The sequence below is a fragment of the Antrostomus carolinensis genome, unplaced genomic scaffold (assembly GCF_000700745.2).
Source record: "Antrostomus carolinensis isolate BGI_N321 unplaced genomic scaffold, ASM70074v2 scaffold31327, whole genome shotgun sequence".
Taxonomy (NCBI): domain Eukaryota; kingdom Metazoa; phylum Chordata; class Aves; order Caprimulgiformes; family Caprimulgidae; genus Antrostomus; species Antrostomus carolinensis.
In genome coordinates this window covers 14,300-38,900 of record NW_010325882.1, presented here as the reverse complement: position 1 = coordinate 38,900, position 24,601 = coordinate 14,300, and the positions used below count along the sequence as shown (strand labels likewise).

The following is a 24,601-nucleotide window of genomic DNA, read 5'->3' as shown; positions in this document are numbered from 1 at the left end:
ATCAGATGGATGAGAGGAAAGGATAACCCAGAACACAAACACAGGACTGTGCTCACAGATGTGTGGCAAAGGCAACTCACGCAGGTGAGGGCAGGAGGCACCTGCACACCCTAGAACAAGGTGGTTCAGTCACAGCACTTACCCATCTTGAAGCGGCCCATGTAGTAGATCTGGGTGCTGAGAGCCAGTGAGGCCAAAACATGGATCATTGAGAAAAGAACCCAAAACCACACGTCATTTTTCCCAAAAACCTGAAAGCAGACATATTAAAAGCAAACTGAATCTTGTTATCAGCTGGCTGATGCGTTTCTCTCCTATGTCACCATGGGGCATTACACAACCTCACTGAACGTGGAAGAGGAAACCCCCAAATCTTCCAACCCAAAACCAGTCCTATAAATCCAAACAAAGTTCAGAGATGCAAGAGTAGCTCAGCACTTCTGGAGAGGAGACCATTCTTCCTGAATTCCCCTTCAGACACAGATGACAGCTTGGGAGCACTGCGGTGGCCCAGGGAGAAGAAATGCAGGGATTCCCAGGCTAGGCAAGCTCTCCCTGCTGAGGTGGTCTGCAGCTCTCCAGCCCTGAGCTCGATTTTTACAAAGACCATCAGGGAACCAACCATTAATTTAACAAGTGCATCATAGCAGGCCAAAGAGAACAAAGCTGCTCTGCAGGCAATTGCACTTATTTTACACTTTCACTTTAAGGACTGGAAGTGACCTACAAAGGCAGGTTAATGCTATGTTAAAATTTTAATTTTTCAGTTATATGTTAAAGAGTCCAGAAACTCTGGTCTGCCATCAGGCTGTGACCACACACTCCCCTCTCCTGGGGCACAGCACATGCCTCAACATTTCCTTTTGTGTGGGGGGAAAAAATAGCAAGCAAAAAAGCCACCTCTGCATGAAAGGAGCAAGGGAAACGTGCAGATTATAAGCTCTACTCCACAGCTTCAAAACATCCCACAAGAAAAACATACAGCATCTTATAATAAAACCCCAGTGTTTTGAACCTGAGTGTGTAGATCTACCACAGTTATCTAAAGGTTCTTGGGAAGTCCCAAGCTCACCAGCTGCTCCTGCATGCCTTATCTGACATATCTCCTACCCATAGACCTTTACAGAATCAGTTGTTATTGAAGAGAAGCAGAGATCTCCAAGGTAAAGCACAGCTTGGGGATTCAAGGCAAGCCCAGCTCAATACCTGCAATGCTATGAGCAAAGAGGCAAAGCCCTGCACCAGCCTGACCTGTCAGCGACTACTGCTGCACAAGAGCAACCCTCTTGTGATTCCTTCTGCTCCAGCACCTTTCTATAGGCAGGTACTCCAGAAACTTGTCTGGGAGCCACCCAGCCTTTATTCTAGCCCTGCACCTCCCTAAAGATAGCAAGGAGCTGGACCCAGCAACACAGAGTTTTCCAAAGCAGAGAAAGAGGAATAAGCAATTAGGTAGAGGACACTTGTCCTGGAAGCTCAGCCAGCCTCAGCCTTTTCCTCCATGGCGAGTTACCCCACAGGACACCAGCTGCATGCTTGGTCACCAACACCTGGATGCACGAGTTTCTCCTCTTGAGGGCATGTGGTGTGCAACACCCTAAAAGAAGCCCACCTAGAGAAAACTGCTCTGCTCTTTTCCTCCCTGTAAGCCCAGGGGAAGGGAGAAGGAAAAGCCAAGAGCACTGGGAATTCAAACAGCTAGCTAGCAACCGCTTAACACACTCTTATCCTGCTCTGCAGCTCTCCCCAGTCATTTGCCCACATCAGCTATGTTCCCAGCCCCACCATCTCCTTCCCAGAGAAGCAGGTAGGTAAGAGGCAGCCATACCACTCCAAGGACGGCCAGACAGATGACTACAGCAAACGAGGCATAGGCAGAGTAGGCGCTGGCATTGATGTCAGGGTGGCGGGTCTGGTAGAGCTTGAGCATGCACAGTCCCGCAATCATGTACATGAAGGAGGTGTCTATGGAGGGAGCACAACAGAAACAGTGAAAATAGGTACTGCCAGCAGGCTGAGGAAACTGCACATAAAGAAGTGCAGCAGCAGAGCCAAACCAAGGCTGGCAGGCACAAATCTCTGGTGCTGCACTGCTTCGTAGAGCACTTTGTGCTCTGCCATCTTGCAGCACATCTACCATGCTCTGGGGCAACAAAAGCCAAATGGGCTTAGAAAATAAGTGCCCAATACAGTGCAGCACAGAAACAGGCAAAAAAATCACAGAATGGTTGAGTTTAGAAGGGATGTCTGGAGGTTGTCTGGTCCAACACTAGGAGAGGGCTGTCCAGGACTGTGTCCAGTCAGGCTCTGAATATCTCCACAGCAGGAGACTTCACAACCTCTCTGGGCAACCTGTTCAGTCTTTGACCACACTCAGTTTTTTGGGGTTGGTTTTGGGTTGGTTTGGGTTTTTTTAAGTATTTTCCTGTGTTCAGATGGAGTTTCTTGAGTTTTAATTTGTGCCCATTGCCTCTTATTCTGTCACTGAGCACCACTGAGAAGAGCCTGGCTCACTCATCATCATTCCCTCTCACTGGGTATTTACACACATAGACAAGATCCTGCCTGAGTCTTCTCTTCCCCAGGAAGGTGAAGGAGCCCACAGAGGAAAGTTTCCACTGTGATGGCAGACAGAGGCTTCCTAGGCTTGAACATTCTGCCACTCAGGCTGTGCACTTACTATCTTCAAACACTGAGCTGCAAAAGCAAAGGGAGATCTTGCCTGCAGTGCACTACCAGAGTCCCAGGGTCTGGAGAGGAGGCTGAAATGTGTTAGTCCCCAGCATCTAAAGCCTCATTACCTCCTGACTGAGCCCTGAAACAGGCAGACTCCAGGGAGGCTTGCAAGGGTAGAGGGGTGGGAAACGCCAGCAACACAGCATGGCAAATGCTACCTCCAGCTCAAAAAGAGAAAGGAAACTCAGCTTACCAAACTGGAAATTGGAGTAATTAGGGCAGACGTGGTAACAGGCACTGAGCACCCCTTCCATCATCAGGGCGATGCCCATTGCGTAAAAGAGACCAAAATGCTTCGGGATGCCATAGTCCTAGGAGAGACCAGAGCTGTATGGTAAGTACCCTCACTGTCCTGATGGCAAACAAGCTTCCACTCTCCATCGCTTCATCCCTCCTAACCTCCACACATGTCCTTCAGTCACCAGTGTAGCACAGTGTGCTCTGTGCAACTGTAATCTCTGCATTTAGCCACACTGCATAGCCAGCTGAGTCCACAGGCAGCAAACCCAAGCTAATCACACAAAAACTTCTGGTCTGAAGACCTCAGTGTCTTAGTACTGACACCTTGAGAGCAAAAGTCTCTGTCCTGTACTTTGTGCCATGCTACATCCTGCCCAAAACTGAGAGAGCACTGGGGACCCAGAATAGCAGCCTTGTTTCTGTGGTCAGTAGTGGGTTAAAAGCACCTGAGGAGCAGAGCCCATCAGCCCAGGTGAGAAGGCATCTCCATCAGGATCTGGCCAAGATCTCATCTGAAAACCATAAACAGCAGACCCTTGAAACTGCTAAGGCCTTCACTTGCTACCAAGCCAGTGAAGACAGAGCTGTTTGTCTCCTGAAACCACCAGCACCACTGCCCACAGAGCTGCAGATTTCTCCATCCTCTCCCAGAAGATACTGAAGGGACTGCAGAGGCTCTGACTAAGAGCAGCTCTGCTTCAGAGCCAGAGGCAGCCACATTCCTCAGGGTTATCATAGGGAGCTCTTGCTAACAACAGTGCCAAGAAAGAACCTCTTGACTGTGTAAGACAAATCAAACCTCACTATAAACAAAAGCATCTCGGGACACTCTTACTGTCCCAGTTCCTCCACAGTGAATGCTGGAGGAAAAGCTACAGCCATGGGAATTGTTCCTCTACTCATCTCCTTGTCTTCTCAAGCCTAGGCTGGATCACCACGACAGTATGGGCATACTGTAAGCAGCAAAGGACTGGGGTGTGCAAGAACATAAGTGTCCCATCTAGACTGTTTTTCAGGGGAGGAAAAAGAGGAGGATTCAATCCTCCAGCAAGGAAGGGCAAATGGAAACCCACTGTGCATCACTCTAGTTTTCAAGTTCTCCCTGTCCTTCCTCCCTCTACTCAGCCCCATGCAACCATGCTTCCTACCAGGGTGTAGACATCTTTCATTTCCATGGCCCGACGGTGGAGAATGTCCCTGCGCAACACAATAAGGAGGAAAAGAAAGCCCAGCAGCATGTGGCCCACATTGCTGAGGATGTTGTTGAAGGCACTGCAGGGAAAAAGAAGGTTTAAGACAAAGGTAGCACAGGAGCAGGAAGCTGAACACTGAGCTATGATAAGCTGAATCCATTTTTCTCCCCCACCACCATCCTCCACCTTGGCAGCTGCCAAACACCTGCCAGTTTTACATCCTGGATGACAATTTTAGGTTGAGTAGTTCACCTTCCCCAGTGGATTTAACACTTTCTCTGCAAGATTCCCAACTCTGGGCTTTCTTTGCACTGCCCACAATTAGTTCAGAGAAATGCTGCACTGAAAGGACTGATCTGAACTTCTTTGCAGAGCTGCTGCTCCTTGGATACAAGTGAAAGTCTCCAAAAGAGCATGGGAGCACATCACTGCCCTGCCAGGGTTTGCCAGGGGACCCCAGGTATTCCTGGGTGCATGTGCAACAGAAAGCTACTGCTGAGCAAAACTGCTGCTCAAAGTCCTAAACTCTCAGTGATCTTATCAACAGAGTTACTGTGAGCCTGGCAAGGGCAAAATCCTCATCTGGGCACAGCACAAACACTCAGGAGGCACAAGACCACAGTCACACAGCAACCACAGGGCTCACTCACCTCAGCACCCCAAGGGGATGGGCACACAGAAAGTTGTAGTAGCAGATGTCCTGATTACCTGTCACATTCACTACCTGGACAGAGAGGAGATGAGAGACCAAATATTAGCAAATCCTCCTTGTTCTGGCAGTTTGCTTCGTGCAAACACTGCATGTACACGAGGTGTACCAAGACACAGTCTATCTCTAGCACTGGCACAGGGGAGTACTGACATCTGCAAGTGAAGAAAAGCTTCGCTTTAGGAGGAGGACAAGATGTTGCACAGGCCACAAACCTGACAACAGTCTTCAGAGGAAACATATTGTGTACTCTCGACCCCACCACTAATAGATCTACTTGCAGATATCTGAAGCACAGCTAGATAGCAAGGGCAGGGAGAAGGGAGGAGAAATCACTCATATCACAGCAAACCCTACTTGCTTTCAGTTGTCTTTTAGAGATAACAGCAGATTTCTCCTGCCACTAAAATGAAACAGGGCCCAAATGAGACATCAGATGAGCAGGAAAACAGCTGCGCTCCCACTTCCCAAGCAAAAATAGCACAACTGCAAGCTCAGCAAGCCAAGCCAGTAGCAACACTCAACACAAGGTGCAGAGAGAGCAGCTAAGGTAAACTGCCCCTCAGACAGAGCAGGATTCCTAGGTGATCCCAGTTCCACTACGACTCATCCTTACACCATTCAACCCCAGAGCAAATTTAAAGGCAAGAGTACCCAAGCATGGGGGACAGCCACACAGACCCCAACGCACCGTCTGGTAAGTGATGACGAGCTGGATGACCGGCAGGGCATAAAACACTGCAATGGTGATGATGTTCCTGCAGAGAGGAGACCATAGCAGCAGTTACACAGACCAAAACAATCGGTGCACACCCAGGACAGAGCCCCACAGTGCTGGTTATGATCTCCTGAAGCAGAAGAGTAAATGTGCTAATGCAAACAGGAGACAAACACTAAGGGCACAAGAAAAGCCAGAATGTGGACTACAAGCTCGTGTGTTTGAGTGCCAATTTCTCCCCTTCCCCAGTATGTTTCAGCACACCAGTTGTAACCACACTATAAAGCGATTATGCAAACCAGGATCCATTGCCAAGATCGTGTGTGCACTGGTCCACAAATATCCTTATTTGAGATATGTGGGATCTGCAGTTACTGGTTGGAACGGGGTCAGAATGTGTAACAGGAGGGCTCAAAGAATATCTTCAGGTCTAAAGTGTGGTTCAGAAGTAGGGCATGTGGACAGACTCCACAACCAGAGACTGGGTCCAGAGCTTGGGCCTTACCAGTTTGTCTTCTCCTTACCAGAAATAGATTTTGTATTTTTTGCTGACAATCCTTCGATCCTTCCTGGACAAGTCTGATAGATAGAGGAACACCTAAAACATTAGTTGGTGGGGAAAGAGAGAAGAAAAGACAAAAGAACTAATGAAGACTACAGAAGTCAGTAGATCTTGACATATTTGGACAATATGCAGCTTGGTGCTGTTTGGACCATTTTTTACACAGCAAGCCTGTTGTGTCCCTTGATTCTCTGAGGAATGAGTTCTGCAAATCTCTCTGACCTCCAGGAATGGCTCCGAGCACACGGAGCAGCGTGGGGTGACAAAAGGAGACAGTTTGAGAGCTGATACCCCAAAGCCCTTCTGTACATCCACTGCAGTCACACTACTCGTACCAGATAACTACCTGCTATTGCACATTATCTTCTCCCTATGCTGTCCCACCTCCTTGGACTTTCTGGGACATCCTGAGCTTCTCTGTCCTTTCTCAAAAGTCCCCAGTACATTCTGATTTTCCATATTAAATCCCTAATTTCAGCAGCTCACTTAGCATAGCAGGAAAACTTCCTAGACTCTGAAAAAGCATGAAGAAGCACATTCAGCTTTATTAGATTAAATCTACCTAAAAAGGAAGCAGAAACTTAGAAATTCTGGCAAGTGATCTGTGCTGGTCCTGGCTTAGATGTGTCCACAGCCCAGCATCACGGCTAAAGCTGCAACGCCAGCCATACCTTAGTACGGATGACATTCTTATCACTTTCAATTTCTGGCATGGTGTCAAAGTCGCTCTCCTCCTCCACAGAGCTGTCTGTGTCAGAACCAGGTGGCAGCCCACGCTCAGGGGAAGACAACGGCCGTCCACCGCTGGAGCTTGATTCATCTGGAGCAGAGTGGGAGAAGGAAACAGGCAAGGTAAAGGCTAAATCCCTCTGTGCCCAGCAACAAGAAAGGTATCAGCAGCAATCTGCTGGGATAAGTTGACATGGCCATTTCAGGGAACAAGTTTTTCCATGATCACAAACCTTCCTAAAAGGCTCAGATATCAGCTAAGAGCACTTTCAAGGACCATCTTCCCTGCTCTGCAGCATTTTGATTTTTTTTTCCCTACTTTTATTCTATTACTTTTCATCTCTAACATCTTCTACACTTTACTAGCCTGGGCTCTGAAATCTGGAAGTCTGAAGCCAGAAAAGCTCTAGTGAAAGCAGCAGACTGTTCAGGAGTCAGAAACAGGCTGACCTATCAAATTTCCAGATTTTATATATGCTTTTCCAAAAATACTGTAGAACAAAAGACAAAGAGGAAGAAAGTGAATTTTTCAAAGCAGGCAGAGCACCGACTTTGCTTCCATTGCACGGACAGTATCTGTCACCTGTGGGTCAGCAGGACCTGCCTGCACTTCCTACCAGCTGGCCAAGCTCCCAGACAGCCCATTGGCCATACTGGCATGGGCAGAACACAAGTTTCTTCCTCATTTTCCAAATGCTTTTAATTTCCTTAAGAATTGTGGGAGGAAGGGTGTACTGGTGCTGAAGCCCTCAACTCTTAATTCCTTAATTCCTCCTGATTTTTTTCCAAACCTCATGAAATACCGGTTCTGTGTTTCTTCATCAGGTGTTCAGAGATATCACACCTTCATAGTCCAACAACTGTGTGATACCTGGAGCGTCAGGGCTGTCTTTACACTACAGTGAGCAAATACATCCTGAGAAGAGACCAAAAAATTACAAAGCTGCTCTCCTCTCTCATTTGAGCAGCTGCCCCACACTGCACTGGACTTGCACCACATCACCCTGCACCTGGGTCCCCAAGCTGTCAAATTCAAGGATTATGCCCCAGAAGTCCACAGAACTAAGTTGTTCAATACCAGTTCATCCACAGGAGGGAAAAGTGTTGTAAGGAGACTAAGAAATACTCTAAAGACTAAGAAATGTAAAGGAAAGCATCTCCCATCATCTCAGATTCGCAGGACCATTGGGTGTTCTTTTTCTCCTCTGCTGCCAGCACGACATTTTTTCCTCCCTTAATGAAAGTTCTAGACTGCAAGAAGCGCTGACTCTGTCTTGCCTTGTGGCACAGAATCCTTCAGCCCTCCAGTGAAAGGCATGCTTTGGTCTAAAGGAGGTCTGATGAGCTCAGTAATAGACTCCGAGAAGCTTAGATGGAAGGGACCTTTGTCAGTCCCTAGTCAACCTCCTGCCTGAAGCAGCACTGTCATCAACACCTAACAGATGACCGTGGCTTCCTCTAAGACTTGACTATTTCCAATGACAGAGACTCTCTGGGCACCTCTTCCAGAGATTTCCCACCTTTTTGGTGTAGATTTTTTTTTCCTGAAAGTGCAACCTGAACCTCTCAAGTGAGAACTTTTTTGCAGAATCCTTTTTTTTTTTTTCCTCCAAGTAGTTGCAAGCTGCTGCTAAAGTAGTTTGCAGCTTTATTCCCTTCTGGCTTTAAAGCACCTTAAAGTGCCTTCCCCTGTCCCAAGCAGAACCCTCCCCATGCCGTCAGTTCTGGAAGATACTGTACCAATAGCACCATAGCTGCTTCCCTCAGGGGTGCTGGTTGTGATGGGGTGTGAAGATGTCATAATCCCAGATCCTGCAATGGAAACAGACCCAAAAGGACAGTTAGTTTCATGTCAGTGCTTTGAAGCACATGTCCGAGGTGAATACAAACAGCTTGAAGAGCTCGAGGGCCTTGGGAAAAGCAGCATTTCTCCAAACAGATGGCAGTCTCTCTCTAGAGCATACTGTGCAAAAGGGAAACCCTTGCTTTGCAATGTGAAGCAAACCCATTCCCTTCAGCTTCCCCACACAGGCTGCCAGTTTGACTCACAAAAGCATGAGCCTCCCTCCAGCACACTGTAGGATCACATTGTGGGGCTGCAAGACTTACCAGATTCTACAGTAAATCTGACAATATTCATAGTACCCTTCTGAATTTCTAATTCTTCTCCTCCTCCTCATGCATCGATCTATTCAAATATTGCTACCTCCAGTTACCCCTTGAAGAGTCTCAAACAGCCTTTGGCAAGACAGCTGCTACACAGTTTTAACCAAGCAAGGAGAAAGCAAAAAATGCTCCATGCAAAAAAGTGGTCATGATCTTGTGCTGATGACAGGAGGGGCAAGTCTTTAAGGGCTGGGAAGTCCTTGCCTCCCATCCACACACCTGAAGCAAGGAGGGCTGCACCTCCCACTCAGGTTGCACCAGGACTTTTCCCTCCTGCCTCCACATTCCCTCTTTTTGCCTCCGTGGTGGGGCTCAGCTGCTGAACTGGCAGCAGACAAACGTGTCAGGAAACACAGCCAGGTGAATCCCCTCACTGAGGGGTCAAGCACCCATCTCCTCAAAAGGAAGGGAAGCAGGAGCAGGACCACAACAGCAAGACAGGTCCAGCTGCTTGTAAAGCTTCACCTTTGCAACAACATTGTGTGGCCAGTCAGCAGCAAAGGGACACAGGACATGGGACAATATTTAAGGCCAAGCAACCTTACTGCAGCCTGGCAACAGCCTGGCTTCCCAAGCTGAATCTCTGGCTTTCCAGTACTTGATCTGTCCCAAACTGACAGGCACCGACTCCTCTTTCCAGCTGGCAATTCCAGGCACTTCTGTGACACCTTGTATAGGTTTATATACCATTTCTATTAGCCACATATGTAAAGAGCTCCAGGACTTTTCACTGCCTGAGCCCAATTCCTAGGCAGCGGAGCATCCATACAGCAATGACATTTAACGTTTCAAGTCCAAATTACTGCTTTCCTTTGACACGTTCCCTGTGCTTGTTGGACTGTGCACTAAGACTTGGTCTCCATTTTAGTTTCCATACAATCCCTCTAACAGGGCAACAAACAGCTCGGAGGAGTATCAGAAGTGGACACCATGACATGGACTGAGCACCAAAGGGGAGGCTTTAGCACACCACAGCACCCTACGTGACACTCCTTCAGCCCTGAGCTGGGATTAGCAGGCTGTGGTTGTAGGTTGCTGCAGGAGCAAGATCCACCCTCTACTCATCACTCACTGCACAAGCCTCCCTCTCTCATGGCATCTTTTCCTGATGATTTAAAGTCATTTGAAAATCCTGATTACCAGAAAGAGGGTGAATGAAGCGTTTCCCCACACTCATGACAGCAAGGCACACATGCTTCCTACTCCTGTTGGTCCTGTCCTACGGGGATGCTCCCTCCTTATTTTAGACCAAACTTTATGCTCTCAAGTGACCTGTCAATCTTCTCTCCTAAGTAACCAAGGAAAGATTTAAATCTGGACAAAGCAGGGACACCAGGGAGGAGAGGCACTCTGCCCTGTCTCTAATAGCCACTTCAGACACAACTCACCCATTAATTTCAATCCCACTTCCCAGTGTGCGAGTGAGTCAGCAAAGTAAATGTACCGCACTAGGTGTGGTTCCTCCAGCTACTGCCTCCACCAGATAGTGATGATGTGGAATGGGAGGTGTCCCATACAGTTTAAAAAAAATATGTAACCACAGAAGCCAGGCATAAGATGGGTGACAGGAGCAAAAGGGGCACATGGAGTTGCAGTATATTCAAAGATGACAGGCAGAGACAGATTGCTCAGCACCTCCATCCACACTTTCTTGGTGGGGAAGGGGAAAGGAAAGGGAAGAGATGGAGAAGGTGAGACCCAGAGGTGCTTTGGAGGAAGAGAAATTCCAGTGGGTGGGAAGAGGAGAGGAAAAAAAAAAAAAAGAAAGAAAAAAAAGAGGAAGCCAGTATGCCCTGGGTGATCTGGAGGACAGGGAAGACATTAGTTACCATTTTATAGGCAGTCAGGCACAGAACCTGAAGAGACACAATAGAGAAAGAAAAGGCATGTGGGTAGGACATGGTTCTTCCCTAGAGGAAAGGACATGACTGTGACATGCAGTGCCAAGGACATGAAGGGCAAGGAAAGGCCACAGGTGAAGCAGGTGCCTCTGTGAGGAAACCTGTGAACTGTGAAGGAACTGTGCTCCTCTGTCCTTTCACAGGGATGCTGTTCAGCAATCCTCCCTGCCCAGGAATCCAGTCCTCTGCCCTCTAGGTCCACGCTAAGCACAGCATCTGTGTCCTGCAGCTTCTTTGGGAACTCCCCAAGCACCAGAATTTAACTTCCATCGCTCACCAGGGCAGCTTGGAAAGTAGCTTCTTAGCTGCCATCAGCACTTGCACCCTCAGCTGCAGCACCACCAGCACTCCTTGGGGCTTCTGGTCTCATCCAGCTGAGACTGTGCCTCCTTGCCTTAGACAGTGACCCCTTGTCACCAGCCTGGAACTCTTCCAGGGCCTTGGCCAGGTCCCTTCAGCTGCCCCAAACTCCCAGACACACAGGCCCTTTCCATTTCTCCAGTGCCCTAAGACTTACTGTTGTCTCACAGCAGGATCCATCCCAAATGACTTAAATTTAGAACACATTTAAGCACATTTTTTACAGTCCCCTGCTCTCATTTGGTTATGAAGAAAACCTTTCACATACATTCCACATACAGGGATGCTTATGTGGATCTCAGTGGCTGAAGAAGCCACTCCTGAGAAGCCAAACAACCCCAGGTCTTCAGCAAAAATATTAACCCAAGTAATGCCAGGTCAGAGTGAAGTTTCAGTGCTGATCCTTTAAGCACAGCTCAGTTATACTAGTATGCTTATCTGGTGGTATGTAGCAGATTAGAGAGACTGAAGAAGCTGGGGATTAAAAAAGGGAACACACCAAGAACCTTTCAATGCTGCCAAAATATAACATCCTCCCTTTCCCCAGAAGAGAGGTACAAATGATGATGCCTTTATCCTCAGACCAATGCTTTGAACTACTTTGCAGGCACTAAATATTTAAACAAGATTAAACAGCCAGCCTCTCATACTTCTCCAGAAAGCAGAAACTCCCAGTGCCCCTCCACCCACATGCCAAAAATTTCCATCTTTCACTGGTAGCCTCTTAGATGCAGTTATGTTTTTATAATGCAGAAATCTGTAGTATGTTGAAATGTGGGTGCAGCATAAAGTAAACTGAATCCAATACCAAAGTAAATAACACAAACACCACTACCTAACTGTATTAGTCATTAATCCACTTGGTTGTCTGCAACTCCCAGTTAAAAACAAATTAAAATTTAAATTAAATTTAAAAGTTAGAGACTTCATGCTTAAACCAAACAGACGAAATCTTAAGCACAAGAGCTGACAATGAACAGACCTGGCAGCAGTAACATTATCCTGTAGCCAGGTCTAGTCAAGGTTTGCCCTTCCTCCACCCCTCTAAAAGCCAGTTCCTCAGGGCAGGGGGCAGGTTCAAGGGAGCCTGCTTCAAACACCCTCTCTTGTGAGGGAAGAGAGGAAGCTCTAACATCTTTCATCAGCACCAGAGACCATGTTGTACATGTACAAGGAAGAAGGCTTGAAGGGACAGAAGGTATTTGACTGACAGCCTGTCCCTTGCCTGATCTGGGACCTGTGCTGTTCACTTAAAGCTGGCACACCACAGAAGAGAGACCTTACCATACTCAGGACTCAATCTCCCAGCCAAAGCCTTCCTCTGAACCCTGAAAAGGAACAGACAGCACTTAGGAGATAGCCAACAAACCCCAACACCTGTCAGCCACGGCAGGATCATCTAGGACACCAATATGTAAATATAGTGCAAGCTCTAAAAAACCAACCCAACAAAAATAAACCACAAAAGAAACAAACAAAAACAACAAGAAGAGAAAAATACTGTTTGGAGTAGTCATAGCTCAGCCACAACTGCTTCCTGTCCACCTCTCTGATTTACAAAGCAAAAGAGCATGATGCTTCAGAAGCCAGCACCACCCTCTTCAATGTAGATTGCCAAGTAGGGGAGGGTAAGAAAAAAAACATATGCCCACAACAAAGAAAAAATAACAGCAAAAAAGAGATAAGCACATACTTAAATAATTTCATTGTTTTTTTTTTTTCCAATGAACTGTTGTTTCATTGATGTGTCTTGAAGTTAAGGCATGCCCCATCTTGAAATTATTTTGTTTCAGAGCACCAAACTTTTAAGATCCCCTCTTCTGAAGCAGATGAAAACTTTTTGCCACGTTCAGTCTGAGGAGCTAGCTGACAAGCATGGTTCCCACAAAACCAACCTGCTATTTGCTGAAAGCTTTCTGGTTTGGTTGGTTTTTTTCCTCCCCAAGAGCACCTGCTATGATAGCTGTGCCAAAGTTCATATTCCCCTAAACATGAGCCCAGGTATCACGGCTGGGGGCAGGGGAGGCAGGAAAACAGCACTTGGGACTCCAAGGTCCTATTTGGATCATTGTCCCTTTTTGCAGTACTTGGTCCAGCACTCTGGGGATTACCTTGTCTCCCCAATGCTCTAGCACCCCATATCCCAGACTGGCCCCATCACAATTTGCACCAGCCACCTTCATGTAAGGAAACTCAGGAGTAAGAGCAATTCAAAAGCTAGAGGGCAGAGCCTTAGGTTTTTGTCATTGCCATGATCCCCTCAGCAGAAGAAAAAAGTTTTCTGGATGATGGTCAGTAGGAGTCCATGGAGTAGTCATGGACTTCTTTGGCTGCTCTGTTCAGATGCCTGCCACCCCACTCACCCCAAATACAGTGCAAGGTGAGGCATCTCTGAGGATGAGGAGAAACAGAAAGGCTGTTCTTGTAAAACCCCTGGACTCACCTGATATAGTGCACGAAAGCAACCACCACTGAGCCCAGGTAGAAGGAGAGGAAACTCAGGAAGCTGAAGAACATGGCCTGGACATAAACAGACTCTGAGGAAAGAGAAAGCATCCATCAGCTCACAGAGCAGGGACAGCCCCTCTCAGGGCCAGTGCTCCGGTCCTACTCTTCCCAACACCACCTGGTGACAACACCCAGCCCCAAACAGCCCTTCAAAACCTATTTGCTTTCTTCAAGAGGAATCACCAGAACCCGCTGCAAGGTATCCCACCATTTCTTCACCCCTAATGCCAATTGCTGTGCCTGTGAGACCACTCAGGACCACACAGCACCTCCTGGAAGGGACCAGAGCTCCAATTGGTTTTGACTCATTTGCTGGCACTTTCTGCACCATCCCATCAGAGGGTTGCCAGCCCAGCTGTACCCTTCTATGCAGAAGGGCCAAGTCCCCCTGTAAAGTTGTATTGCTCTGTCCAAAGACACTGACTTTTAATAGAGGGCACAATCGTCACTTGAAGGTTCTTCGTCCGCTGCAGATTCCAGGTACGGTTGACATTCCCTGTGAGATGCAAAGTGTACAGCACATGTAAAAAAGATCAAACATGAATCATCTTTGGCCCTGATGTTAATTCTCTACACTTGCAAAAACACCAGGGCCTGAGTTTTCCTTATAATCTGTGTGTGATTTTGCTCTCAGACTTGCCAATATACAACCTTTTCCATATGTTTCCCCCTCCTCTCCCTATCCACAACCCTTTTTTCAGACTAGAAATCCCTGCTTGAGCCTTCCATACATTGCTCAAGTCTGTATGCCTGAATCCCAAGGGCATCTCATCTTCTATTCATCTAGTCCCCAAAGGGCAGTTTCTCTCACTACAGGTACTGGGACACCATTTTTGTCTTTGGCCAAAGCTCTGCTGCCAAAACATTTCTGTGGGGGATGCCAGGCTAGCAACTTGTTATGCTTCAGCAGGGCTTAGCACCCCCTGCCAATACAGCTCTGCTGACAGCTTTAGGATAAGAGAAAGACACCCAGAGGGTGACAGTTCTTCTTCTGGGGCAAAACTGGGGGAGGGGGCAGCAGGGCTGCTGGGGGAGCTCAGTATATCTGTAGGCTGGAGTTTTGCTTCTCCTACAGGGCGGAAGCTATCTGGTTTAGAGGACAAGAATGTCCCCACTCCAGTTCCAGCCACCACATAAGTGGTGGAGGCTTTGCCTTTACCACTGCCCAGGAAGTAGACACTGTTTTCTAGCTGGGAAAGGCACTAGAACAAGTCTCTTGCAAAATAATTCCCTCAAAATTACTAATTTTTCCTGTTCCTCCAAGTCCAGGGCTGTCATAGATCCCAAGATAGCAGTGGGAGAAGATGCTCTCTGCAGGAACTGCCATCTGGGCCTCCATGCAGGCAGGATGATAATACAGCGGGGAGGGGGGGAAGCTGTAAGTGGCATCATCTGGATGTCTCTAGTATTTCCCAAGACACCAGTGACTCCTCCGAAAAGCACATGACTCCAGCAAGCCAGGCACTGTACTAGCCACCTCCTGAATTGATCAACTCTTTTAACATACCCAACAGTACTGAATTTATACTTCACTCTTCCTCACAGCTACCTGGATAAGCAGTGCTATACGACCATCCCGTATCATCCCATGGGAAGGTACCAAAGGAATCCCACTGCCACATCACTCAGATGCAGCAACCAAACCCACCTCCCAACCCAACTTACCATGAATAGAAGAAGGCACAGAACCCCCACAGGCGTAATCCTCTGGCTTGATGACGAACACAACAAAGAACTGCTCACCTGGGAAGTCTTTTCTCTGCATGAGAGGATAGAAAAAGATAGAATCCATGAGAAGTGAAGCAGCTTCTTCCTCCAATGCAAAGCAGAGGTGATGATCTCCACAGGGAGAGAGAGCAGGTTTTAGTTGTTACACAGGCACCAGCCTTACAGAGACATGCCTGTTCTGGACAGAGCTTGGCTTCTGGGGATGCTCTGCTCATCCTTGCTGACAATACACTGACTGAGTTCATCAGCATGAAGTACTGCAGTGCCTCAGCACAAGCAAACCAATACCAATGCATTTATTTATTTGTTTCAATTAGTGCAAACCATCTACCTAAGCTTTGCTCATTATAAGGCCCTATTGTCACTACTCAGTGGTAGAAGAGACAAGGTCTGAACAGAAGACACTGGGCTGCGGCCACTCTGATCTACAGCCTCAGCAGCTTAGACATAGTGCCTAAGCAAACATAAGCAAGGTTTTGTAGTAAAGGAAGGTAACATTACTTCTCCCACTTAGAAGATTAGATATCAGCTGATCTAATAAAAACAAAGGATCACAGCCATACCAGAATCAATAAAATAACAATAGAGTTGCACAAAATAAGTCACCGAAAAAAACCATACCCAACACTAAGACAAAAAAATAAAAATAAACATAAAAAAAAATAAATCAGGCCCCAAAAACCCCCCAAAACTCCAACATCTCACCTGCACAGTGATAGCTGCCTGCTTTGTCATAGACTGGTAAACACCGTTGAACTCCACATTATGATCCAGGTCATACACTGGGCACTAAAACAGACACAACTAAGGGTTAAACCAGGTACAAAAATTTAAACTAATTTTGTAGGGAGCCAGCAGGAAAACTGAGAGTGCAGAGCAGCAAAAAAAGGCCCTGCTTGGGGTGACAAAGGGAACAAAACAACCAGGACCTATTCAGAAGTTCAAAAAGCTGCTCTGAATACAGGGGTTGTGGCCTGCACTCACTGATCTCAGCATTCTCACAAGGGGGATGCAGTTTAATCCCAGAAGATGATCCAGCCAGATTGATCACTCCACCGTTCCCACAGGGCAGAACATAGACTCAGCTGTACACCATCTGTGACACAGACTCTGTGGTCTGTACTATATGCTAACTGCTTGCCCTCATTTTACTTTTTCCCCACTTAGTACCTAACAGGTTGAAAAATCACCTGTCAGTCTCCCCTCCTGCCCTTCTACTATTCAAACACAGGGATGTGGGCAGGAGTTGATGTTACGCATTTCTCTCCTCACCCCAGACATTAAAGGCACCTGCTAGGACTTCAGAACCAGCAGCCAAGGCATCTTGCACCTCTGTCACCATCTCGCTGCTCCCACACTGCAGGTCCCTGCATCATTCAGGGAGGTGAGAAAGGAGGAGAAATATGGGGCCATTTCCCAGCTATGAGCTACAGCAAAACTCCGTGGCAGGGAACAGCTGCTCTCCCCTTCCCAGGAAAGGGGATGAATAAGCGTGGAGAGAAGAAATAAAATTGGAAATAAGGAGAGACCTCATGTCTGGAAATCAGAAGTTCCCCATGCTGCCTTGAGCCAGGGAAGAGTCAAGGAAATAGCGCTGTCTCCTCCATCAGCCACCATCATCCCACCCAACACCACTCCACAGAAAGACAGACCCATGTCGCAAGGCAGCAGAGTGTTAAACCTCACAAGGCGAACGTGATAACAAATGCCCTGTGGACAGGCTGGAGAGGAACAGCTTGCTCACTTATTTGCAACAAAAATCTCTGTACGAGCTGCTTCAACTTGCCACCTTTGTTTTTGCCTCCTTCCTACAGGATTTTCATTCCTCTTTCAGGGGCCCCCATCACCACCACAATACTAGAGTGAAGCCCTTCCTAGGATTTTTTGTATTTGTTGGGGCACAGAACCCCTCATAGGAGGACACAGAGCTCTAGAAGGCAGCTCCTTACCTTTCTCTGCTCAGACTTACCACAATATCCTGGACGGAGACAACCGAGCATGGGTAGACTGCATCAGACACCACTTTAATTATGACTGAATCGACATCCTGAGGAAACTTGTACAAAAAATACTGAGGAGAAAGCACAGTACTGAGAGTTATAGCCTAGAAATCATCCCTGCCAGTAGCTTCACAACCTCCCTAAGGTAACTGCACAGCCCAAGCTGAGCTGTGGGGTTGGATGTGGAGGGCTTTCACAAACATTCAGATTTCAAATATTAGGACCTCACACTACAGAAGAGCAGATTAAATACATACAGACAACTCATTTTCTTGCACAGTACATTGTTAGACACAGATATCTTTAACATGCAAGATACAGCATAGCTTCTGCTCCCCCTAAGCTTTTTTCCACCTGATCAAGCTAAAGTGACTTCATTTTCCAGCCTATTCCATTTTATGTTGCTACGAGCAATTTCCAGATGTTTCCATACTGCTGGCTGTATTTTATGTATGGAACATACCATAGATTTTATCTCAGATGATTCACCTCAAAGAAAGACTGTAGAAAGTATTAGGTTAAATGATTGAACTGTCAGGAGTTTCATAAATAAAAGCCTGATATTAGTTGTACAATTTGGGTTTTTTGGATTTGTTTGTTTTTGAGGGTGTATGTTTCTCTTCTCACTTCAGCTTTGAAAATAATTCAGCTATAGCTCTGAAAAAAATTGGGAGAGACTAACATCTGCTAACATTCCTACTTTTCCTCTGGGGGCAAGGAATGGTGTTTCTTGTGCTTCCATGCTTTGAGCAGGCCCACAGGACAGTTTGTAGGGTCAGGAGATGCCCTTCCCTGTCCCAGCAAGGACCTTTTCAGATTTGGGCAAAATATGTCCCAGACAACATCATTATTTGCATATTTTTGCAGTAACAGTATGATGTACTACACCAGCAGCTACTGGAGAAGTAGGGTTTCAGTGCCTGCCCTAGCAGGTAGGCTTGTTGCAAGGGCTCCCATCATCCCACTTGGACCCCAGACCCTGAGAGCTCAAGCTCACAGTCAGAGCTACCATGAGGAGCTGATGGGGACCTCACCTCAGAGGGGACACAAGGCTGAGGACTGCCACCAGCCCCCTTCCTTATGGTCACCTGGCAGTGCTGTGCTGCCCTGGGGCAGGCCTAACCCATGGGGAGGGAAACCACTGAAGCTCTTGCACCAAAACTATAACCTGAGACATTCCCAACAGGCAAGCTCCCTTTATGTCACATAAACCTTAGTGTTGAGCAAGGGCCAGCTGTTTCCAACTTCCCTTCCCTCATCTCCTTCCCAGGAAGTAGAGCCTTCAACTGGAAGGGCAAGGATTAGTAACAAATCATCCAGGCTTTTTCCAAATTTGCCCATTTCTACTAGAGCATTTATTCCCATTGCCCTTCTCCAAGCAGGGTCCCCTCAGCGCTGAGGGCGTGCTGGCTCCAACTGCAAACTGAAAACTCACCAAGCTGGTTTCTTCAGCGGAGCACATTTTATCTCTGCCAAGCAAGGACACTGGAGGTCTGAGCTCCTTGGTTTCCCACGGACACTACCTTTGAAAAGCTTTAGGCCCTTGAGGGAGTCACCCATGAGGACCTTTCTGTAATTTTATTTTTAAGCTGCACTTATACCAGAGGACAGAATTAACGTAAGGGGCATTGAGACCTACAGTTCTCTGCTGCACAGATTGTGAGAGGTATAAACACATCCAGGCAACGCTCCTGACCTATACAAGCATATCTAATTTCTCCTTCTGCCTTCAGGCATGAGCTGGGTTCTGGACAACAACTCCTTCAGTTGTTACACTTGTCTTTTTCCAGTCTTAGGGCTATTCCAACACTCATCTGGATTTTGAATTGCCGTTCCACACATTCCCGCCCCCCAGACTACTTACTACTTTGATTTACAAAAAGCTCAACATTTTGCCAATCAAGAATCACTCATCTTGTACACTCTACATCTGGCCTATAATTAAAAGTCATCAATCTCATATTACTAATTTTGACAGATAACAGACCAAAGTCACAAAGTTAATTCCAGGTCAGATCCTAAACACTCTACATTCAACTTACAGGACCCTAAGTAATGAGGGTTTATAAAGAGCCACCACCGTTCCCCATGCTTCTATAGTATATATATATATAGTACAGTATGCTTCTATGTATCTGCAAGCCCACTTAAGACATTTAACAGCAAAAAAGATTAACTGGGATGCCTGGTAATAGGAAACCTAAAATTAAGTGGTGTTACTCACAGTGATAGCAACAACAAAGATGGAGTATCAGACAGCCTGGGTAAATTACATACTTTCCCAGCTCTACAAGCTCCTGTATCACTATAGTTACTGCCAATAGTGTTTTCATTCAAGAGAGGACTTGCAGTATCTGCAGGGCTCTAAACAAGTCTGCTCAGCTGGATGTGCTCAAAATGTGTGCTCTCTTCTGAACTAATAACCAGACTTACCAGGCATTTCATTTATCACCCCGCAACCTGACTTGCTGCCCTGAGCAATCTGAGTTCTGTTGTACCTTTACAGCTTATTTACTTATTCCCTGCATCCTAAGAGGGAAATGGCCTAGTCATATAAGGCTTTTGCCATCTCTAACAAAGGATCACAGCAACCATTTGGATATGGTAAGACACACAAGCAATGCCACACAGGACTCCTCCTTACCTGGGGCTGGGAAGGGCTGGCAGTGAAGTTAAAGGCTTTGTTGGTCCTAGAAAAGAAATATCAGCATGTTGAATTCTAAAACTTTCAGAGTTGGAATACACACAGAGTACCTTCAGATTAAGAAAAAAAAAAAAACAAAAAAAAAAAAAAAAAAAAACTTTTTTTTTTTTTTTTTTGGAGAAGGGAAGAGTAGGCAGATGGACCAAATTCCTGTAGAACAGATATATGAATAAATTACATTTGTATTCTCATATCCCAGCTTACTCAAGTTGGAAGCTCTTGAGCCTGGTGACTAGCAGCTCATATGCAATATTAAATGGTGCCATGGAAGCGACGTCCACAAATATAATCTGGTCAGAAGGTCCTGTCTCATGTGTTGGCTCAGAGGGACAGAGGGTCCGACTCACTTCTTGGTAATTGTAGGTCCTCTGATAGCTACAGCAGCCAAGGGAGGGAGGGAAGGGAAAGTTGGAAGGAAGAGAGAGATAATAGTTAAAAAGTTGTTCAGCAGTTCTAAGAATAACATAATTTTTCCCTTGTTTGCATAACTGAAATACTAATCTGAAAGGCCAAGACCATTCAGACTTTTATTCAGAGCTCAAACTCCACCTCTGTGTCCTCTTGTGGTCTGCACAAGGGACTGGCCATCCCCAGCATTTCAACTCCCTCGAGGCTGCCTGTGCCATCCGCAGATTTAGCACATTTGCTATTTGGATACAGCAGGGTATCTGCTGCCTGGTGCCAGGATTTCAGTCACAGAATGAAATTTCACATCTCAGATGGTCTAAGGTACCTGCAAAGTCTCAGTACTTGCAGCCTAACTAGCTCTGAGGTGGCTGAAGATACACAGCAGCATCACTTTCACAAAGAGAACACCCTCAAAACAACCAACACTCTCCAGAATAGACTCAACTTAGATGTACCTGGGATGAGAAACAGAGGAGAGCCCTTATTCCCCCTAAATAAACTGTAATATAGCAGTTAGGGTGCTTTTTCGAGAGGTTGTTCAACTCCTGCTCCAAACTAGAGGCCAAGAACTACTTGCACACATTGTAAGCAACTATGGAAATGACAACAATTCCAACTCACAACATTCTATGATTCGGTAGATTCACTGACTAGTGACACACTCAGATCCCCAACAAACAAGCCTCCTGGTACTCCACGTGCATATTTGAGAAACTAAGAGACAAGAGCAGGCTGCCAAATAGAATGTTACCTACCAAATCCTGCTCTTCCTATGTTCAGCTGACAATGAGCAAGCATGCTTCCCAACCAAGCCCTGCAGTCTACACAAGCAGCAAGATCTAGCACTTGAGGAATGCTGATGCTGGATACAGCTGGCAGGCCAGCAAGTTACAAGGAAGAGACTCCAGTACTTACAGGCCTCGAAAAATTAGTGGGACCTGCCACGACAGCACTCCCTTCTGTTGGCGAACTACAAACAGGACGGGATATTGGAGGTTCTCAGAGCTGCTGTTCACGTACACTCGCACTGCATCTACCTGTGGGATGAGAGAGTACAGATAGGCGTTAGCCAAAGGCAAAGAACAAGGCAACTCCAAACCCAGGTGGGAGAATTCTGTCCCGCTCCTCAGTCTGACCTAGATGCTGGTGATATCCACAGGGAGATCAGCAGTGTTTGCCACTGGACTGGTTATTCAGATCCAGAGGTCATTTACAGGACTGTTCTTGCTGCTGCTCTAATCCAAAATCACAGCCCTGTCCCAAGGTCAGAGGTGACTGTCAGACAAGACAATGCAGCAGATTAAGAGGAACAGAGTTCAGTAACTTCCACTTACCCAATTGGGAGCAACCTGAACAACTTCTATTATAAAATTAAGCAAACATACACAAAACATGGACAGCCCTCAGTTTACTATTTGCTTTGAGAAGCAAGCAAGCAGTTTGTCTGAATGAAATGGAAATGGCACCACTTCCATTTGAAAAGAACATCTCTTCAGCTCCATCTCCAGAGCTGCATGCATTGCTCAAGAAAACAGGGTATGAGAGTGTATAACTCCTCACAAGACACAGTACATCTCAATTAGAGGCCTTTAATTGATGAAAGCATAACTAGGTAGAGGAGACATATACATTTCAAGCCCACCATATCTTGAAAAGTTAGAACAGACTTACTGGATCAGTGAAAGACTTTTCATAGATATCTCAGCTTTATACTTTCCAAGAAGAGTAAATATAGAAGGGGTGTCACCTCCTGAAAAAACATGGAGTGTCAACGAGGTAGAAGAAGGGCAGCTACCTGAGATGGCAGCTTGTGCTTAGACTGAGGACACCAGGTTCACCAGCCCTGCCTCACAAATGAGCAAACTATCACACGGGCAAACAAGAATGACCACCACCTACCTCTTTCATACAGCTCATATCCAAACAGAAAGATGAGAAAACAGCCCTCCTTCAGGAGCCAGGAGTACATAGCAGTAGGGGCTGGAGCAGCTGCAGCACTATTAACTTGACCTCCCTCCCTGCTAAACTAGACTGGAAAAGGGGAGCAGAGCAGCAGCTGAATGATTTATACTCGGACTCCACTTCATGTGCTGCAAATCCCAGTAGAGGACAAAACTTGGTAACTGTTCTATGCCTCCATCTTGGCCTTCACCTTTACATCATATCTTGCCAATGCAGCCCAGGACCTGGGAGCAGCAAGTGCTTGTGTGGCATAGCTCACTGCCGGATGAGATGGTTCCTTAAACCCAAAGAGGACAGGCAAGTCTTGGAGCCTGTTTCTCTTGGGAACTCTAAGAGTCCAATTTCAAATAGCAATTCCTGCCCTTACAGGACATAGTAACTTACAATGCCTAACAGGATATAAGCATCCCATCCTCACTCTTTGTAATCCTACTGTATCCTACATGTCACACCAGCTGAGCTGATGGCTTCCCTTCAGGCTGCTCTAGCTCAACCACCACGCACTGTAATAGGGCTTCAACTGTGAAACTGCCTTAGTCTAGCACGACACGTAATATCCTCTCCTAGAGGTCAAGGCCTGCAAGCAACAACACTATGGAAGGTGTTATGGCTACTTGGAAGCACAAAGTCCTGAGGTCAGGATCATCATGTCCTTTTTTCAAAAAATTACTCAAACTAAAGCGTTCTCCCTCCCACTTTATGCTTTTTAAAGTGATTTGAATCGAGATAACTGACCTGTTATACTGAAGAGGAGGGGAGAAGATATTCAACAAGTTTTAAAAAGTTTGGGTTTTGTTGGGTGTTTTTTAAGTGTCATTTAAGCTGTATCATCACCTTCTAAAACAGCACTACAAGATGCTTCAGGAAACTGAATGTTGCAGCTATTACGTGGGACAAATAATCTGAGTCACCAGGGCAGTTGCAGTGCATGGTAGCCTAGGAGAACCCACACTCCTCAAAGCTCACATGTGCATCTATATTCCACCTCGACTTGCTAGGGAGCCCCAGAAAGGTGAGGATGAGCAGAGCGAAAGCAGGACCAAGACCCATCTTGGTTACAGGTAAGGAACTGGACTTGCTCTGGAAGGGAGGCAGCAAACAATACTTTCTATTCCAGCACTGCTTGAATTCCTACCCACCAAATTTGATAAGCTCTCTAGGTTCTGATGATCATCTGGCTTGCCACATTTATTTCAACTAATCCATTAAGTGACAGTGACTCCAAGTGAGATCTTCAGAGAGCCAAGTATTGATTCATCTCCCCAAGGAGATTAAATCCTCCACCCCCAGTTTACAGGCCTATTACATTTCCTAGGTCCACCTGACACCCCCAGTTCATTCATTTCTTGGCACCTCTGCTCCTTCCCCACAGATGATTTTTTCTAAGTAGTATATAAAAGCCCAAATCCTTTCAAATCTTTGCTGACAAAGGAATTCACTACTAGATAATGGAAGATTCATTTCTGTGTCTGCAGATTTGGCTTCTTCCACCACTGTCACCTTAAAACCCCTCCAGGACTCTTTCTGAAGATAGCCTGCTTCATGTTGGTGAAATTCATACCATGTTGAATCTCATTTTATATAGCAGTGTGGAAGAACTCAAGTAGGACCAGCAGGATAGAAAAAAAGTACTTCAGCAGAAAGGAGACAAGCTACAACTTGTCTGCCAAACAGTGTTCTCCTCATGATGCATCTGAATTCGTCCAATTGCCTTTCCTATAGAAAGTAGCTCTTATGTCCATTGTGTTATGTATTTCTTCATCTCCCATTCTGGAAAGCCCAGAAATACATTTGTTTTCAGAGTCACAAAATTGTTGTGGTTGGAAGCAACCTCTTCAGATCACCTAGTCCAAGCAGCCTGCTCAAGCAGGGTCAGCTGAAACTGGTTGCTCAAGGCTCAGTCAGTTTCTAGATATCTCCACAGACAGAGATTCCAGAACCTCTCAGGTAAACTGTTCCAGTCTTTGACTGCCCTCA

General features: G+C 46.4%; 1 protein-coding gene across 1 annotated transcript; it reads right to left on the bottom strand.

Moving 5' to 3' along the window:
* Positions 1–142: 142 nt before the first annotated feature.
* LOC104527630 (SID1 transmembrane family member 1) lies at positions 143–21,696 on the bottom strand (the record flags this gene model as incomplete). The annotated part of the gene is made up of 18 exons (XM_010171403.2): positions 21,578–21,696; positions 20,459–20,629; positions 20,195–20,240; positions 17,520–17,621; positions 16,256–16,339; positions 15,488–15,581; positions 14,247–14,318; positions 13,758–13,851; positions 12,599–12,642; positions 8,628–8,699; positions 6,830–6,978; positions 6,121–6,194; positions 5,570–5,636; positions 4,820–4,893; positions 4,125–4,248; positions 2,930–3,047; positions 1,829–1,965; positions 143–251 (listed from the first exon to the last, which is right to left on the bottom strand). Coding segments are annotated over exons 2-18 (1,522 nt in total), but the record flags the coding sequence as incomplete, so codon positions are not given.
* Positions 21,697–24,601: the final 2,905 nt, after the last annotated feature.